The following is a 21,523-nucleotide window of genomic DNA, read 5'->3' on the forward strand; positions in this document are numbered from 1 at the left end:
CACCCCATTAATACAATTACCCACTACTGTGGGGCTATATCCTGCCCTCTCACATGACCATTGCAAACATTACAACAGACGACCCTGCCCAGGGGCTGCAAGCTTAAAGCTTTATATATATAGATATAAAAGGGGAGCGCTCTCATGTGGATATTACAGCACCTCTAGAAAAACAATCTGAATAAGCAAAAATGAGGGCGCAAAATAAATACACAACTGGTATATAGGATATTGGAAATAATGTTTATAGCTCTTTGATGATGATGATGATATGAATGGTGCCAGAATAGGAGTTTCAAAAACTGTCAGCATAAAAAGAAAAATTGATCTTGCCCTATATGACCCTGTTCGCTGCTCCCGGGACTCAATCTGATTAGTTTTCTTTTGTAGCTCTGACAGTCAGCGGTGGCTGATCCTGTTATGAAGCTGATTGTTCACTTCAGAAATTTTCCGAACAAGTTGTTTGAAGAAATCCTATTTCTTAGCGTGCTGATTACCAACCGTCCCGCCGCACATAGCAAACAGGATGAGGTAATGAAAACTACGGTGGCTGTGTGGAAACAATATTCAACCAACGCGTTTCATCCGATATACTGGACTTTTTCAAAGATGTTGTAAGATGGATGAGAGAGGTTTTATATAGAGCCTGCTGAGTCCCTATAGGTTAAGCACCATTGAGAACGATATATTTGTTTATGCAATAGATTTATTACAAATAAAAACATTTTGATTCAAATGCAAAAGTATTAAAAAGTTAAAAGACTAAAATTAAATCTTTAAAAATGATCCCAAATCAAAGTCACTATTTAAACCATATGATAGGAGGGTTTTGACCATATATATCCACTTTGCTTCTTGTCGTGATATGTTTGATGTATAATTTCCACCTTCCAAATATGGTTAAACCTTCTGTATTCCTAAGAATTTAAGCTTATTAGGGTTACATTTAGAATTATTTGAAAAATGATTAGGAACACTATGGGTATTTTTTTAATATTGTACAGATGCACCGCAATCCTTATTTTTAAAGTGCGCTGAGTCCTTCCTATATACTCAACACCGCATTTGCATTCCAGCATATAAACAACACCTTCTGTGTTGCAACTGATATGCTGTTTAATGTTGAATGATTTCCCATTTGAAGTTGATTTGAAAGCAGTAATGGCTTTGGTTTGGGAAATATTCAAATCCCTGCACGCCTTACAGTTTAAACAATGATAAAAACCCTAAGAGTCAGTAGTTGATAATCTGGCCTTTTGTAGTGGAATATAGCTGTTGGTAAGAATCTTTTTCAAATTATCAGCCTTCCTATAAACAATATTTGGTTTACTGGGTATTAAGTCTTTTATTTCTTGATCCAGTTTCAAAATAGACCAATGTTTCTGGATGATCTTCTCAATATCTTTAGAATTGCTATTATATTGGGTAATGAATGGAATTTCTGGGGCTTTTTGCACCTTCTGATATTGATATGATAACATATCAGTTTTCTCCATTTTTTTTCACATTTTCCAAAGCTAAATTCACTGATTGAGCGTCATACCTTCTTTCCAAAAAGTTCTGTCTCAGATCTTCACTTTGTTTCTCGAATATATTTTGGTCAGTACAATTTCTTTTTAATCGTCTAAACTGACCTGAAGGTATATTTCGAACCCACTGTCGATGGTGGTTATTTGTAGCTAATAGAAGGTTATTCGTGCTGACTTCTTTAATGTAATTTTTGGATTTGACTTCATTATTTTCTATGTATATGGTAAGGTATAGAAAATTTACTGAGTGGGGACTGATTTCAGCTGTAAATTCCATATTAACAGTATTCCTATTAATATATGAGATAAATTGCAAAAGACATTCATTGGTCCCTTCCCAAACAAAAAATACGTCATCTATATATCGATACCAATGGATGACATTGTTCTTAAAGGGATTATTGGTCCATATGCAATCATTTTCCCATTTCGCCACGAATAAGTTGGCGTAGCTTGGTGCGAAACGCGTCCCCATCGCTGTTCCTGATATCTGTTTATAAAATTTGCCATTGTACCAGAAATAATTGTGCTGCAGAATGAATTCCATACTACTCTTAATGAAGTTGATCTGCTCAATTTCTAGGTCAGTCTCTTTACACAAAAAATGTTAAGAGTGTGCACATCCATCTGCATGTTTAATGCACGTGTATAGAGATTTAACATCGCAGGTACCTAGGATATATGTATCTTTCCATTCTATTTGGTTCAAAATCTGAAGGATAGAGGTAGTATCTTTTAAGTGACTCCTTTGTTTTGTCACTAATTCTTGCAGGAAGAAATCAACATAACCTGAGAGGTTTGCTGTGATCGAATTAATAACCGATACAATAGGGCGACCCGGAGGATTTATGATGCTCTTATGTACCTTCGGTAGATGGTAAAATATTGGGATGTTAGGATTCTGGTTATATAAATACTCAAATTCTTTTTTGGATAGAATTCCAATACTTAAACCTTCTTCCAGCAGATCTACTAGTTCTTTTTGATATTGTTCCGTGGGATCTCGTATTAATTCCTGATATGTATCTTTATCTGCCAGTATTCTTTCTAATTCTTCTATATATTTTGTTCTTTCTAAAATGACAATACCACCGCCTTTATCGGTGGGTTTGGTGATTATATCTTGATCTTGTTTTAGTTCTTTCAGAGCTAGACGTTCTTTCATAGATAGATTTTGTTTAATCTTTAATTTCTCTGGAAGGTTTTCTAGATCTTTTTCTACAAGCCTCTGGAATGTTTCAACAGACGATCCCTTTACAAAGCTTGGATAGAAATTGCTGGGTTTTTTGAAATTTGTGTGAACAAAGTGATCTGAACTTGTGATTGTTCTTTCTATAGGATTTTTTTGGAAAAATTTCTTTAGACATATTTTGCGAACAAATCGATCAAGATCAATATAGACATCGAATTCGTTCGGGTAGGATTGGGGTGCAAATTTCAACCCCTTTTTAAGAACATTATTCTGATCTACTGTCAAAATTTTCGTACTTAAATTAAAAATTCCTCCCATTTCAGTATTATTTTGTGGAGGTTTCTTTTTATTAGTACCTCCTCTTTTCATATATTTGTTCTGGCTAAACTTTTGATTCTTTTGATACGTGGTGATGTGTTTCTGGTAGACGTGGTTGGTGACTCTTCTGTCCCAAAAAGGAGTTGTAAAAAATCCTCAGAGTCTTCAGATAGTGCTCTTTTTTTATTTATCATTGGTGCTTTGTTTGTGATATTTTGCATCAGCGATCGAGATGTATCATTCATCTCTTTTCTGGCATGTAATTCGCCTTGTCTGAATGATTCTATTTCAACTTGATTATTTTCCTTCCTTTTATTACCATAATTGGTATTACTTTTGTTATAGCTAAAATTCTTTTTATTATAGGGTTGATATATCCTTTTTGTAGTTGATTGTTCGGAAACATTTTTAATTAATGGTTTTTTCTTATTTTGTTTATTCTGGTGTTTGGTTTTCTCTCCATAATGTGATGGAGCATTTTTCAAAATTTTAGGTCTAATGATGTCAATATTAATTACTTTATTTTCTTCCACATCTCCGAGAAATTTTCTTCATTTTCTATCACGAATCTCATCATTTAATTAGTTTATCCTGTGTGATGCTTGAAAGTTTATTGAAATCTTCCATGCTTTTAAGAGGTTCAAAGGTTGTATTGAGAGTATCAATTTGGGACTCTAGTGACTTTAATGAATATGATCTATCTTCTATAATCAATTCCATTAGTTTGTTGGAACATGAATCTAAAATAGTGTTTCATTTGGTGAAAAATTCTTTGTGAAATGGAATAAAGGTGGGATTTTTGCTAATCCGAAGCCCCCTAGGTATAATCTTTTTATCCAAATATTTGGTTAGTGTTACGGTCTCCCACCATTGTCTTGTTTCTGCTTGACATAGTTTTTCAAATTGCAAGTATTGCGAACAAAAATCATTATGAGCAGAAGTACTTCTAGGAGCACTAGAAATGCTATTTTCAGCAAATAGATCATTTAAATTGATATTACTATTTTTGTGTGTAATGTAAAGATGAGTGCTGCTCTCCATATTAAAATGGAATATATATAGATAAAAAAGGGAGCGCTCTCGTGTGTATATTACAGCACCTCTAGAAAAACAATCTGAATAAACAAAAAGGAGGGCGCAAAATAAATACACAACTGGTATATAGGATATTGGAAATAATGTTTATAGCTCTTTGATGATGATGATATGAATGGTGCTAGAATAGGAGTTTCAAAAACTGTCAGCATAAAAAGAAAAATTGATCTTACCCTATTTGACCCTGTTCGCTGCTCCCAGGACTCAATCTGATTAGTTTTCTTTTGTAGCTCTGACAGTCAGCGGTGGCTGATCCTGTTATGAAGCCAATTGTTCACTTCAGAAATTTTCCGGACAAGTTGTTTGAAGAAATCCTATTTCTTAGCGTGCTGATTACCAACCGTCCCGCCGCACATAGCAAACAGGATGAGGTAATGAAAACTACGGTGGCTGTGTGGAAACAATATTCAACCAACGCGTTTCATCCGATATACTGGAGTTTTTCAAGGATGTTGTAAGATGGATGAGAGAGGTGTAAATAATACACATTTATTAAGCTTCCAATCCACATTTATTTATTACTAAAATGTATTCGATTGTTTATCTATGCATAGATAATACTATAGTAAAAGTATTTATGGTTCAGTTGTTTTAAAAGGTAAAGAGTTTGGTCTCATATTAAAGCTTATTTCACCAGCATTAACCCGGTGTAGACAGAGTAGCGATCACATCTAGCGATCGCAAGATACAAGCAATATGAGATTAATACTCAAAAGTAGTTTTTGTGTGGATCAGTTTGAACTAGTTATTCAGACTGAAAACGCGTGGACAATAGTTGGGGGAAAATTGCCCCTCACCCTTTGAAAGGATCAAATGAACTGACCTATAACCAGCAGGGAACTGGAATATCATTAACCCTGGACCAATGAAGTCCTCACTAAGTGTTATCTGTATACTACATATAAGCATGCTGGCCATTGTTCTCGCTCGCTCTGATCTGACTGCATGCAACCATGACTGGGTGAAGCACTTTAAGGAAAATGTAATGTATTCTGTGTTTTTATGCTTTCCCGCTTTATTGTAACATCTTTATTGTGTAAAAATGGCTTGCTGTAAATCCTGCTATATTTTGCAATTAAATATCTTTGTGCTATGGAACCACAACAATCGCATTGGACAATGGTTATTTGTAAGCGATAAAATAACTTTAATAGAGTCCACTCATTGGGTCCCTATCAGATTTGTTATATGTCATTTTCAATTACACTAGGAACCAAATACCATCACAGCGTGCCTTCAAAATAACTAGCTATGTATTTTTAAAGCACTGAGATTTTATTACATTTTATCAAATTCATATCTCAGTAATATCACTAGTTCCCAGTGAATAGACTCCTGAACATTTGTTTAGCCAATTCCCCCCCATCATGTTTGTTCCGTGCGGAATTCCCCCCTATCACGATTGCTCCGTAAAGAATCCCCCCTCTTTACACTCCAACCACACAATAAAGCAGGATGATCTCACACTATCATTCTCAGCTCCTTAAATTTCATCACAACTTTTCCCGTCTCTAAACAGAAGTTACAGCGGTAGACAGGTGGATTCCACCGACTTTATTACATCTGGCAAAAAACAGACAACATACAGACTCTGCCTTGTCTATTGCAAAAATAACCAATTATTTCTGCAAAATGCAAATGAGGTGAGAAAGACCATTTAAAATTATATATAACTTTTTCTTTTTGTCTCTCAAAACATGGCAGATTTCTGAAGTGAAAAATCGTTATGGCTCAAATTAATGTTTATGTAAATAGACCATTCTGCAAGTAATCTTATAAAGCCCAGCTCAATTTTGTTTATACAAGTTCAATTTCTGCAGAATGTGCATCTCAAATCATTATTGCTCTCATTTGGCCATTAGCACTCAGAGGTTGTTCATCTGACTGGAAGCCACAAAATCATCTATAATTGCAGTGTTTTCTGCAGCACAGGGCTCCTAAATTGCTAGGTCTCCGAGACACACATCATTTTCCATTCAGCCGACACATTTAGAATTTGCCAATAAATTATAAAAATGAAAGTTGTAGTGAAGTAACTAACAAGCTCTATTGCATAAATATAAAAGTGCCAATTCTACATGTGTTACTCGGCACAAGATGGTTAGTAAAAGTCTAAAAGTGACAAATGTACTGTTACGCCTTACACAGAAAAAAAAACAAGTTTACAAGTCATATTCCTCTTTATGCCGTCACAAAATGCAAAACACAACTTCCCGCTGCTCTTAGAAACTAGCAAAGATAAGTCACTACCACTATCAAAGTATAATAACAACACAACTTATCAAATGGTCAGCACAGTGGCTAAGTGGTTAGCATTTCTGCCTTACAGCACTGGGGTCATGAGTTCAATTCCCGACCATAACATTATATGTGTGTAGTTTGTATGTTCTCCCCGTGTTTGTGTGGGTTTCCTCTGGGTGCTCTGGTTTCCTCCCACACTCCAAAAACATACTAGTAGGTTAATTGGCTGCTATCAAATTGACCCTAGTTTCTCTCTGTCTGTGTGTTAGGGAATTTAGACTGTAAGCCCCAATGGGGCAGGGACTGATGTGAGTGAGTTCTCTGTACAGCGCTGCGGAATTAGTGGCGCTATATAAATAAATGGTGATGATGAACAAATGGTGAAATGTCACACCGCTGGCTATGAAAACGTATATCAATCCCCAACCAGTACAGGGCAATCCTGTTATCTAGGAGACAGCAAGCCAATTACACAGGCTTCTTCCATTACCCAATCCAGAGGGGTTGATGATGATTGTGTACAAGGAGGCTCTGCAGAGCCCACTACCACGGCATAACACGGTTTCAGTTCACCAACATAATGGCGTTCGAGAGCCCCAACACAATAACTACTGCCATTGGGACTTTCATTACGCCAGAAGTGGTGGAGGTTGGATTTGACATTACACTCCACTGTCGTACGCTCCCCTCACCTGACGTCCTCCCTTGTACTGACCCAACTTCATAAGTGAAACTCAAAACACAGAAAAGGGCTCACATGGGAGGGACTGACCCCAACCACAGTCAACACAGAGTTGTTTTTGTTTATTTTGTTAATGTGTTTTAAAAGTACAACTTTTTTTTAACGTAAGAAAACAATAGTGCAAGACTTTAAAATAACTAAATTCAATGTATTGTAGGACAAAAGTGAAGGTCCTTTTCATGCAAATCTGACAAAAACTATTGTATATGAAGTCTTTTCATCAAACCTTCCAAATGCTTCGATAATTACATACAGCTTATAAAGCATACAGAAAGTTTACTTGACAGTGCATTTCTATGATATTTAAACAATATAAAGCACTAAACAAAACAAATTACATCCGTACATTTCAAGGCAAGGCAAGGCACCGCGTACGGGCAGGCAAGGCAATACCAGAAATACCATCATCTTCTATTTAAATTCAATTCATGAATTGAGGTTTGTCAAAGGGATGACATTTACACCATTCTCAAGAAGACAGACAGAGGTAAAAGAAAAGAAAAATTATATTTTGCCTTTAACAGGTTACGGAACAGACAACTTTGCTATATCTAGTCAAAAAGACCAGGGGGTATATTTACTAAACTGTGGTGGGGGTTTGAAAAGGTGGAGATGTTGCCTATAGCAACCAATCAGATTATAGCTGTCATTTTATACAATGCATTAAATAAATGACAGCTAGAGTCTGATTGGTTGCTATAGGCAACATCTCCACATTTTCAAACCTGCAGTTAACTATAACCCAAGGACCCCAGTGTTGAATGAGCCAAACTATATGACCAACAGGAAGTATCATACTCCTTAAATTCCAGAATGAAAAAGCGGGACCATGTCCCTGATCGGCACAGACTACGCCACGATTCATCCATACAACACTATTTCCACTAAGTCACATTCATTTTGTTTTTGACAAATCAGAACTGTTGGTATGTATGTATTTTCATATTGTAAAGTTCAATTATAGATACCCTCCAAATTTTACAGTTGGGGAATTGAGACAAAATTGTGTACACACTGTCAAAGATATTTTATTTTGGATGAAGACAATTTATTAATATGAAAATATTTATATTGTTCTGTCTTATTTTGGTATATCATTGATAATTGATGTGGTGTTGTTGTCGGTTGGAGCCTTACGTGTGAGCTGGAGAGAAGGAACAGGAGTGAAGGAGTTACTCAAGGGACAGATGTTTCTAATCACAGATGTTGGAACAAAGAGTTGCAAGAATTTCTTCAGACTTTCCAGGGAAGCCTGGATCAGGATACGCCTATATACTTTCTCAGCCAATTGTAATATGATATTTGTAAATTGTAGTACAACCTATTCTTTAGTTTGAACAAACCTACGTGTCTGGTCTGTGGGAGATCAGAGAGTTTTCAATTCTGAAAATGAGAGTGATAATGTTATCACAGCGCTTGCTTATTCATTTGTAAATAAACAATGATATAATTTTATTCTTAAAGTTTCTTTGGCTGTAGGAATTATTTTATTACTTTATTAATTGGACGCACTGCTGAGATTTTTTTTCAATATGATTCGATTTGGACAAGGGACATTTGGATTTCTAATTTTGAAATGCATGGTCGACGATTTTCTCTTTTATAAGGGAAGGTAAGTTATTGCCGATCCTTTTGAAATAGAGAGAGATGTATACCATGGATTGCAAACTGGTTATCTTGTGTTTTTTTCCAATGAGATTTGTGTTGCAAAATAAGAACTTTTATTATTTTTATGTTTATCGTAGCTGTAATAGAATTTAAAAGTAGGAGTTTAAAGTGTTACATTTTTCTGTCTGCTACTTTGCTAAACAGTACATCATATGTATTTCTGTTATTGGAATGTAGGCAATATAAAACTTTGCCTGAAGTACAGGGGAGGCTGCTTTGTGAACTGCTTATCTGAGTATGAGTGTGTTGAGTGTTGAGAAGTTAAGAGATAAAATAAAGAGTTAATAAATCTACGTAGTCACTGAATACAGTGCTGAGATTGAGGGGAATCTGGCTCTCAGACGTGAGGCCTAATGGACTTTCTGGATAGTGGGACTGCGGGACCACTATCGATTGAATGCGCACTGCGGGACGCATTTTAACTTGAGAAATTTGGACTTATGTACTGCAGAGTCCAGTTCTTAAAATAAAATAAAAATAAAATAAAGATGAATATAAAATATAATGAGCGATTTATGTACTGCGGGGGATAAATCCTCAGTTAAATAGGAGAAAGATTGTCCAAAGGTTTAGATAGAAAAATAAGTTTAATTTTGTAAAACTGCGGGGTTACAAACGTGTGTTTTTTTTGAGTGATTTGTGTAAGGCTGTATGAAAATGACTAATTATTGTGATAAGCAGTTTACAAATGCAGGGTCCTTTGATAAAAAAAAACATTTTGGATAATGTGCAAACAGAAATTGAGAAATCAGAAAACGAAATTATTAATGAATTACTGTTTGGTTTTGTGGAAAGCGGAAGCGGAACGTTGAAAGCCATTAGAAACTTTAAGCAGTGTTTTACAGTCACCTGAATCTGATCTAGGTGACTCTGAAACAGTTATGTCTGAAAAGATAGAGGATAATAATAATAATTATTCCAATAAAAGTAATTTAATAGGGAGTGGCTGCACTACCAGAAGTAACCAATAGATGGCGCAGGGGCTGCATCAGAAATAGTTAACTGTAACTTTAAAAAATAATTTAAAGAAAAAAAAATACAAAGCCATATTTGTTAGATCGTCAGAAATTTATTATGGCTTTTCGAAATTTCATTGCCTGTGAGAGACATTGTTCAATTTTGTGATAATTCTAAATGCTGTGCATGAATGAAATTATTTTTTTTTTATCTTACTAAAATTACTAATATTTAATATCATTGTGTTGCTAATTATGTATTTTCTCCTGTGAGTTGATTAATATAAACTTTTCATGATTAAGCTAAAGAATAGTAAATCTTTTAAGGATTATTATGCATAAGATGTGGCTAAAATGTCACATTAGATGGGTATATGTGTTTATATATATTTATATGTGGACATAGCAGAGCATAGATAAATGGCTGTTAAAATTTGGAGCTGAAGTTTTAGCAGAAACTTTGAGAAGCATTCTTCAAATTGCAACCCTAGAGTATAGGAGTAAGAGTTGATCATTAATTGTGATATATTATTAGTAAGAAACAGGAAGATTTGAAATATAGATTATTGACTGTTCAATTAAAATATTTTAGACACAGAATTAATAGCCCAAATAATTTAAAAATATTCAATGTGATTGTGAACCACACCTAAAAATGTCTGGTAACGATTTTATGTGCTGACAAGAATTATTTCTATCAATGTTTTTTTTTGTTCGGATGGAGAACCAGACCCACCCCCCCCCACACCTTTTACTGCTAGTGGAAGAATGTCTTTGTGCTCAGCAGAAGAGAGGGGGGGCCATGGGTTTTGAAGAAAAAAATACATGTGTAGATTTCTGGAAAAAAAAAAAAAAAGGGCAGAGATTTTTTTTTTTTTTTTGTTGTTGATCATCATTTATTTATATAGCACCAACATATTCCGTAGCGCTTTACAATTGGGGACAAACATAGTGAACTAATAAACAAACTGGGTAAAACAGACAAAGAGGTGAGAAGGCCCTGCTCGCAAGCTTACAATTTTATTGTTTGATTTTCCTGAGACTTTTATATCACACTGTGATTTTGTATTTATCTTATGTGTTAATAACTTACTTTTGTTTTGTTTTTACAGTCTTTGTAGACACTATTCTTAGCTGTTAATATTCCTATATCAACATGGCTACATGGTTTCCAGAAATAAACTGCAATTTTGCCAGTTCAGGTTAAGTATTTGGGTTATTGCTTGACCCAAGGACTGATACATCTTTCCTCAGAAAGACTGCGAGTTATTCTGCATATGCACTAGTCGCTAAATAAAATCATTAGTGCACATCTTTCTAGGGATGTGTAGTTGGAATTTAAATGGGAACTATCAAAGACCTATTGTTTATTATAGTGACGAATTTAAATATAGATGCTCATAAATTGTCAATCTGTTTAAAAATAGTTGCAACTTTAGCATTATTCAGAGAAAATATCTAGTAGTCAGAATTTTTTTTATTTTTTTTTCCATTCCATATCCTGTTTTTGTTTTTGATGAATTTTGCACAAACATGACAAGTCTTCGCTGCCAGATTTGTAAATTGTAAATGAGATCTTTTGGCTTTTCTTTATCTAATTATTTGTTGGTGTAATATATTTAATACTGTTATGTTCTTAATTAGTGTGCATAGGAATGCACAGAGTGTGGATGAAAGTACTGATAAGTATATGAGATTTTTGATAAATAATGCTTATTTATGACTGTATGGAACTTTTGGACTAGAACCTTTACTGCTAGATCTGACATTGAGGATACACACTTACTGGGAGAAGGTATAATTTTTTTATATATACAGATCGTAGTTATCATAGATAAAATGAGATTGAAAAGTTATGTATAAGATATAATATAAGTAGCACTCACAACAGTGTGTGAGTTAGTGCAAGGCAAAAGTATTAAACATCTACACAGATAGTAGATATGTATTCAGTGCATTGTGGTGGTTTAGAGATTGTCTAACTGTTGTAGATACTTCAATAGCATATTTTCAACATGTGAAGAAGATGCTAGATGCTATTCAGATGTCATTGCAGGTAGTGATTAAGTGTTAAGATCACACAGGTAATACTGATCAATTGCATTAGGTAATAAATAGGACAGATGAAGTTACAATAGGTGAAGTAAGAAGTCCATTACTAATTAACATTTCTTCACAGGACTTGAATTTGTTGTTGTTTCAGTTCATTACTGATCAGAAATTAATCAGAATATAAAAGTTTTGTTATTCACAGGAATTGGCACTCTGGAAGTTGAAGGGATGTGTACAAGATACTAATGGTACATGGAAAGATGGTAAAGATAGATCAGTGGCCCCAAAGGCTTACCTACCAGCACTGGCAGAAGCAGCCTATGGTCTGACTCATTTAGATAAGTATGGTATGTGTGGACTTGAGGCCTACTGGTGTCCCCCTGGCTTCTCTTCTCATGCAGGTAAAAAGGCTGGTTCATGCTTTATTTGCCTGAGGGAAGAATCCAGGTAAAGCCATATCTGTAGAACCATCACATATCCCTCCTACAGAGATTTATTACAGGTAATATAAATTGGCTTCATCCAAATAAAAAATGTTGTAATCTACTGTATGTACTAATGTTTGTAGATATGTTTTCTAAGTGGGATAGAAGTGCAATTTCACTGCAAGTTGCACTGCAGTATTTACAGCAAAGAAATTGGTATATGAATTTGTGTATAGATATGGTATATCACCAATGATTGAGAATGACAGAGGTACACATTTCAATGTTTAAGTTTGTTTTTTTAATGTATTTTACTAAAGAATAAAAAATAAGTTACTGAAACGATTTAATGGTATATAAAATACACTGAGTAAAGGGATGAAGAATACAGGGATGATTTGATTAGAGGTTTTATCTCTAATATTTTATAGTATCAGAACCACTCCCAGACTTCCATTCAATTTTTTTCACCATATGAGTTTGTTCAGAAGACAACCCAATATTATTATCAGCCCGCAAGAGACTTTTCAAATGCATTCAAGTTGTAACTGTTAAGTACCTGAATGAGATGAGTAAGCAGTTACAAAAGCAACAAGAGACTTTGAAACTGATTGTACTACAGATGCCTATTGAGAACTGTCAGTATATAACTAGGAAAATGTTATGGTCAGAAATTTTTAATGTTCTAGTTATTTGACAGATTGATGGGAATAACCACAGCATTGAAAGTTGCTGAAACAAGATACTTGGATTCACATTACCCACTGCAAGAAGGTAGTCGATCCGACAGTGACCTGAAGAGACGCAGAGACTAATAAAGTTTTGGAACCATATATAACAATTTTGTTTCAGGACTTGGACAAAGATGTGATTCAGGAAGAAGAATCTGACCCAGAAGTCAAAGGATAATATCCTTATTACTATTGCCATCGCTATAGGCATGATCTGTTTTCTGATTCTTATACCTTATATTATTTTATTTTATGGACATTTGGTTATGAGGACCTGATGGTAAGAACCGGTAGTGGTTTTGAGGAAATGGGGGCATATAGTCGTAAAAATAAAGAATCAGAACTGTCTTCATCATTCATTCTACTCATAACTAATAACACATACAATAATGACACATATAAGATAGAATTAAAAGATAAGTAATTGGAGATGAACCTAAAGATTGTAATGAGAGACTGTCAACTGAAATATGTATATGTCAATATTGTAATAAGCTCCTGAAAATGTGTACAATGGTATGATAGGATGAGCAATTAAACTAATTGTTGAATATGTACACATATACTACATGGACACCAATATGTTGAATTGTTGCCAATACCTTTAAATCTTACAGAGTTGCTTAATTTGCCAGAGGAAGGACCAGTTGTTGGGAAATATAATGAAACATGACCTCTTTATTTAAAATTGTTGCCACATGTATTGACTGAAAGTGTTATATGTATAAATTTTACTAATAGACCTATAGATGAGAAAAAGGAACATCTAGGTAAAAATTGGGAAAAGTCCTGCATTTAAAAATAAATCTAAAATTTAGATATGTTGAATCAAAGAGATCTTTGGGAACAGTAGCATGAAAATAAAATATTATAATGTTGCAAGATGGTGTTTGTAAAGAGCTGTTAAAGGAAAACAAACACGGAAAGTTTATAGATATTGTATACATAGATATATTGCATGTAGCAATACCATGTATTTTATTAGATGATATATTACAAATGTGGAAGTAAGGCATATAAGTGTAAACCATTGAATTAAGGTAGAATATGTTATCTAGGTTAGGTAATTCCAGTTGTTAATGTATTTACACAAAATGATTTAAAGGATATTGTATTTAAAAAGTATTTAATAGATGTTTGACTATAAAAAGAAAGGAAAGTAGTGATGAAAAGAGTGAACAACAACCAGTATCACAATTTATTAGTGAATCTACTGGTGTACAAGTATGGATTATATTAAAAGTTATAGGAACTGCACATAGAAGTATGAATTGGTTTTGTATCTAAGGTTTAGCTACATTGATAAAATATCAAATGAATATGATGAAACCTTTTGTTATGTTGCAAAAGAACTTCAAGTTTTTAAAAATATAGTTAATAGAACATAGATTGATCTTAAATTATTTTAATGCACAAACAAGAAGTTATTGTGTAACATTACAGATGAAGTAATAAAAGTAAAGAGAGATTTTGCAAAGATATATATAACATGACATTATCTGCAGTGGATACAAGGTTTTCGTTATTAGATTAAAAACAATATATATTATAATAATTTCTCAGGTTTTTGTACATGGTTTCAATTGTTGATGCATTGATTAAGAAGATTTTTTTTATGTTAGGAATATTCTTAGTTATCTATTTTGTATTAAAATGTATTCCAGTACTGTTGAAATTTTGTAAGAAAACATTGAGTAAGGAAATTTAGAGAGTGAATAATATAGGGGAAGAAATTATAGAACTGTATGAACCAATTAAACCTTGTAATCATAATATTGTGTGATAGTTTAGAGAACTATCAAATGTGGGACTGTCAAAGATATTTTATTTTGGATGAAGACAATTTATTAATATGAAAATATTTATATTGTTCTGTCTTATTTTGGTATATCATTGATAATTGATGTGGTGTTGTTGTCGGTTGGAGCCTTACGTGTGAGCTGGAGAGAAGGAACAGGAGTGAAGGAGTTACTCAAGGGACAGATGTTTCTAATCACAGATGTTGGAACAAAGAGTTGCAAGAATTTCTTCAGACTTTCCAGGGAAGCCTGGATCAGGATACGCCTATATACTTTCTCAGCCAATTGTAATATGATATTTGTAAATTGTAGTACAACCTATTCTTTAGTTTGAACAAACCTACGTGTCTGGTCTGTGGGAGATCAGAGAGTTTTCAATTCTGAAAATGAGAGTGATAATGTTATCACAGCGCTTGCTTATTCATTTGTAAATAAACAATGATATAATTTTATTCTTAAAGTTTCTTTGGCTGTAGGAATTATTTTATTACTTTATTAACACGGATAGTGGATGTGTTTACGTATCATAGGGGCGTGTCCAGCAAATCTAACACACTGGTCTGCCGCTAGCTCCCTCCCCTAAAATCATCCATTCCTTGCCACGGGTGAGCTGCACGCGACTCCCATGCACCGCTGTTCCAGGATGCAGAAGTGGGGAACAGAACATACCTCCAAACCCATCCGGGCAGATCGGGACAAAGCTGTCCGGATCCAGATGGAGGGACAGAGCCCTAAAATCGGGACAGTTGGGGGCTACGAATATAAAGTTTCACTTTCTAGCTTGCAAAAATAGACCTTGTAATAATTATAAAGAAATGGCAGTCCTGTCATCAGCTGCAAATAAACAACAAATTTGATCTAAAATACATAGAAAATTAAAATAGAACTATTAGGATCCTCCTTGTTCATCCTTAACATACAAATGACACACAGGGGGAGATTTCTCAAACATTCTAAAAAGGAATAGTAGAGGTGTTGCCCATAACCAATCAGATTCTAGCTATCATTTATCTGGTACATTCTAGAGAAGCGATAGCTAAAATCTGACTTTGTAGAAGGTTTGAGAAATCTACCTTAATGTATCACCCTTAGTTCTCTTATAGCCAAAATGTAGTTGTGCACTAATTTACTTATGTTAAACAATATAATAACAAAAAAAAGTAAAAAGTTAACTACTCTGCAACTATTTTAGAATTGGTTTAGTATGCAGACTTTTGCAACTAGCTATTTGTGTATTGTTTTTTCATTTACTAAAATTATAGGAGTATAGAGGCCAGCCACATATTTATTTAAATTAGTATTGCAAAAAACTGGAAATCACACAGTCCTGTGCCCGTGGCTTCATTTTCTGCATATGAGAAAGGATTTCCATGTTTTGAAATTGGTTCACACAATAGATTTTGTTAAGCTGCCTATCAGATGAATGAGACAGAATGAGGTCATTTCACAAAACTGATATTAGTATAGTAGTATAAAGTAGATCTATCTTTCATGTCCCTCTGCTACAAATAATTGAATTCATATTTCGCACAGTTTAAAAGCTTTGTAGAAAAAAACCAAAAGAGCCATGACTTTGAATCATATAATAAAGGCTGATTCATTCTAGAACACAATAGGATGAAAATTGTCAAAAGCGAGAACATTATACGGTACCGGATTTATTTAGAAAAGTTCACAAAAATAAAAAAAGGGAACAATATAGATTAGGAAAAAAGTCTCTGTGGTAAATTAATACAAAGTCTTGATTAATTAAATTATAGTCAGTGCTGGAGAAATCCTGGTCCCCGGTATGGCTAAGGAACGTGCCCAGGAACATGTTCCCCCTTGGATGCTCTGCCTCACTCTAGAGAGCTGCACAGCATCAGCCGCGAGCCATAGGAGCGGGTTTATAATGTTTACACCTCCTATGTGCATGAAGTGCTAATTTAGCCATCAGCTCCCTTTTACATCAGCCAGAAACACCAGTATGGTCTTAGATCAGAGTTTCAGTGCAGACGTGCAGTTCAAGCAGTTATAAAAGCAGAGTCCTAGGAAGCTGTGCATAGGAGATGTAAACGCTGGGGGACAATTCCTAGTGGTCCCTTTCACTATCACAATAACCTCTTCCTAGTCCCGCCTCCTGAAGAGCCCAGGCTGCTCCCCAGCTGTGGAACTATGGCCTATCAGTTTAGCCTCTACTATCCATGGCTACAGGCGTTCCATTAAAACTAATGTCATTATTTAAGCCTATCAGCCTTCCTTCTAACTCCTTTTCTTCCACCTCCCCACTCAGTACCACCCTATTGGTGTCTTCCCCTTCCCTTTAGGATGTAAGCTGTCACTAGTGGGGCCCTCTCTAGATGTGTCCTCCTTCTATTAATCCATCACCCTTGTCATGTGCAAGCTAATTTTTAGGCATATAAATCTGCAAATATGTGGTTGTGAATTAATTCCTAGAAATAGTGTGACATGGCTCAGAGAAGTTGTTTAAATCAATGTGTTAGTGTTAAACTATCCAGAGGGGGCTGGTAGATAAGAGCCTGGATCCATTGTAGCACCTTGTATCATTTATGGCAGGTCGCAAACGTGAAAGCCTTTGAAAATATCTCTTTCAAGACAATGAAATCTAATACATGTCTGGGAAGCCTCAGACAAGCCGACTGCAGAGACAGGGTTATATGTTAATGACAAATACAAGCTGAATAGGATCACAGGAAAATATCATATCATTTTCTTCAATATCATACTTACAAGAGGCATGTGTGGTATGCAGATGAAGGGGAACTTATGACCTGTTGTGTGGAGGTAAAATCATGTTTGTAAGCCATACTGGTGAAAAGTTAGGACAGGGTAACAAAAACCTGACTTAAAAGGTGTTTTTCCAGCATAAAGTCATAAAACCCTAATTTGCATTCTCACAGACCTTTTTGTTCTGACATCACAGGAAGGGGGGCTGTGGACCCTGCAGTTTGGTTTTAAAACTGCACTGTGACTCTAAGAAATCGTTCACTTTTGGGAGTCAATCTGATATTGAAGATTGACCCATTTTTCCTGCTTCTCCCAGCACCAGAAACTTGATTATATGCGAGTTATCGATTCTGTGATTTATACATTTTATAAGAAACAATTGCATTATATTTGTATGCTTTTTTTTTTTTAACTGTTTTATCATAAGCATTGTGGATGTATTTTCCATATACCCTTAATAAGTTCAAGTCTCTGTGTTCTTACGAATTCATGCTACAGTTTGGTCAAGTCGCTACATAATTGAAACAAGGAGAACATTTGTGGTTTATGTCAACTCTGATTTAAGTAAATTGTGCTAGATTAATTCTAGGAAGAATCGAAGGCTTCCTAAATAAGAGTGTCAGCTCTTCATAACAAAAACCTTGGCGGTGGCATAGTTGGTACGGCACAGCTAGTGTGTGGCATAGATAGGGAAGGATTTAATCATTTTAGACAGACCAGGCGGTTGTTATTTTAGTCAACCCTGTGTCACACACACACACACACACACACACACACGTCCCGCAGGCTCAGGTGAGTGTTGTTAGTGACAACCCTTTGTACCTCTGGGGGTAAATGTATGAAGCTGAGAGTTTGAAAAGTGGAGATGTTGCCTATAGCAACCAATCAGATTCTAGCTGTCATATTGTAGAATGTACTAAATAAATGATAGCTAGAATCTGATTGGTTTTTCAAACCCGCCGGAAAACTCTCAGTTTGATACATTTACCCCCTAGGCTGCTTCCCTATCAGACCTACTTGGTCTGCATTACCAAGTTACCTGTGTGCAACATGTTTAATCAGTATGTTTGGTCTTTGCATTCTTTTGTTTTCCATGTATTATGTAATGTGTTACGATTGTTACTGTCTATATATAAACACTACTGTAAAATGTCTTGTATGGCGCTGTGGACCTTTTGAGGCACTTTATAAATCATCATCATCATTTATTTATATAGCGCCACTAATTCCGCAGCGCTGTACAGAGAACTCATTCACACCAGTCCCTGCCCCATTGTAGCTTACAGTCTAAATTCCCTAATATAGACACACACTCACACACAGACAGACAGAGAGGGAGACAGACAGAGACTAGGGTCAATTTTTTTTAATAGCAGCCAATTAACCTATCAGTATATTTTTGGAGTGTGGGAGGAAACCGGAGCACCCGGAGGAAACCCAGGCAAACACAGGGAGAACATGCAAACTCCACACAGATAAGGCCATGGTCGGGAATCGAACTCATGACCCCAGTACTGTGAGGCAGAAGTGCTAACCACTTAGCCACTGTGCAGCAAATACAAGGCTGAAACTATAAAAGAAGCCTGACAAACATACCATTTAGAAAGAGTTGCAGTGGAAAGTTCACCTGACAATAGGTTAAAGTGGTCTGAAGGTGGATAAATAAATAAAATAATAATAATTATAACAACAACAACATTATTATTGTCAGCTGTGCCCTCTTACACTTAGAATGTAAGCTCTCTAATGAGCAGAGCCCTCCATACCCTTTGTTTTCATGTCTGCGTTTATTTTGTCTGTATGTCCCGGTTTTATATATGTCCTGTGTTCCCTACAGTACGGCGCTGCGGAGCACTGTGGTGACTTACAAATCTATAACAAGAACAACAACAACATGTGCGTAAATTGCAACATCACTGAGTCAGTTTATGGCCGCAGCCATTCAGCTCAAATTATTTGGCGATTCGAAACCAAGAAAAATTAAAAGATTGCAACACAGCAAAATCATAAAGGAAGCAAAATAATAATCATAATTAAAAAAAAATAAGAGGTCACGTTTCCCAGTTTGGAGAAATCTAGCATATGTTCACACAGTAAACCAACAGGATGCTTCAGTAAAGCTTCCCTGGGTACACTTAAATGAATGGAAGCAGAACCGTACACTGAACACAGTGTATGTCTAGGTTACGATTACAAAATGTAAACATTATCAAAGCAAGACTTCTGCTTTTCTCTGCAACTCATTCAGGATAATCAAAGAGGTTTTCTACAGTTAGGCGAACACCTGTAACCAATGCAGAGAGCGCGGCAAGGTTGGGTTATATCCCAAACTCTACACAATAACACAAATACAAGGCAGAAACTAAAAAAGAAGCCTGACAAACATACCATTTAGAAAGAGTTGCAGTGGAAAGTTCACCTGACAATAGGTTAAAGTGGTCTGAAGGTGGATAACCCTAGACTCACACACTAGACAGTTCACAATAAAGAGTTTACTACAGTTTGTCACGGTTACACCTACAAGTTCTCAGACAATGATATGATGGAAACCACAGAAGAATTTACTTACAGGTTACGCAGACCAGTAACGACCTCACAGCAAGTTCACAAGGGAGCTTCCATTTTTTGGGCACTCTTGAGGTCACCAGCGGCATGATAATTTCAGCGGGGACATAGTACTGAATGGCATATGTCACAAAAATCCCAAAGGAATAGAGAACTTTTACCAGCTGGTATAACCTATCAAAGTACAGAGAGGAAAAGGAGGTCAATATTGAATCTATAATGGGTATATACTCCATGGGTTGAGTGGCTTCACACTTAGAGGACTATTTTATTGGTTGCCATGCAGTGTACCAGCTACTTTTACTACCTACACTGGATTATCAGTCTGTTCTCTGCGCTGGATACAATCGTACCAAGACAGTGGGTTTGTTTGCTGTGGAACAGGACTCAAACATCTCTGTCTGCTCATATAAAGACATTATCATTAACCCCAATCCTCTATCATTAACCTCTGCATCAATTATTAACCTCTCTCATTAACCTGACGCCTTATCATTAACGCTCTCCCCATCTGTGATCAGTTACTCTCTGAGCCAGCTAGGTAGTACGCACATCATTCCATGGGGGTCAATTACAAGTCGTGTTCACGGTCAGAGCAGAGAGATTAATACAGAGTTCTTGGTTGCTGCGTACATGGACCTTCATCTCCAAACGTACCGTCACTCCGCAACGTTCTTAGGAGTAGTACAAGTATCCTAATTCACCCTCCCCAGAAGATAGGCACCATGGCCCAATTTGTAGGCGTTATGGCCACCTGGCTTCTGCGGTTTGTAGTGATGATATATAGGCATTAACAAATATTCCAGCACCAACTTCACAATTAGTCTTGGCTCAAGGAAAGGTCAGACAGGTCAAAAATTATATCTATATGTAATACCGGTTATGGGTACAACCTGGACCTCAACCTTAATCCCTAACTTGTGCAAGAGCTCTGAAAATGTCTCCTTCATCTTTGGCCGATTTCCAAATAACTCAAAATTGTAAGCAGAGTTCCTTGCACAAAATGCCCATGTGCCACTAGCCTAAAAGATCTGTATACCTGACTCAAAAGCTTACCTTTGTTCTCCACACAAATGCAATGTTACTGTTGACGTAATCAACCAGGAGCAGTCAGTATAAGGACCAATGATCCATGGGACAGCCACAATTTTATTGTGTTGGATTTAAAGTGCTTTGTCTGCAGTGAATGCACTTAGGCCACTCACATGTAAAACAGACCTTACGCTATAACTGTGCAGGTGAAGTGACACATTCCTTTTAATTGCAATTATACAAACTTTTAAAGATAACTATAAACTGCCACTATAGAAAGGGACAATATTATCCTGATGGATTAAAGCAAATGTAAATTATTAAAATTCAGAATGTATTCAGTTCTCAATGTGTCTTGCCATTAGATGTTTGTGCAAAGACCTCATTGTAATATAGCAGTGTCAGCATTAAGTGTACATTATTAAAAAAACAAAGTTGCAGGAAGCTTCTT

General features: G+C 35.6%; 1 protein-coding gene across 2 annotated transcripts in view; it reads right to left on the reverse strand.

Moving 5' to 3' along the window:
* SLC36A4 (solute carrier family 36 member 4) overlaps window positions 1-21,523 on the reverse strand; it is a 165,781-nt gene that overhangs the window by 77,152 nt on the left and 67,106 nt on the right. For both annotated transcript variants that reach the window (XM_075198725.1, XM_075198726.1), the window contains one exon: window positions 20,045-20,214. In XM_075198725.1, the coding sequence (XP_075054826.1) occupies window positions 20,045-20,214 (170 nt within the window). The remainder of the gene's footprint in view (window positions 1-20,044; window positions 20,215-21,523) is intronic.

Source organism: Mixophyes fleayi, chromosome 2, assembly GCF_038048845.1.
Source record: "Mixophyes fleayi isolate aMixFle1 chromosome 2, aMixFle1.hap1, whole genome shotgun sequence".
In the NCBI taxonomy this organism is placed as follows: Eukaryota; Metazoa; Chordata; class Amphibia; order Anura; family Limnodynastidae; genus Mixophyes; species Mixophyes fleayi.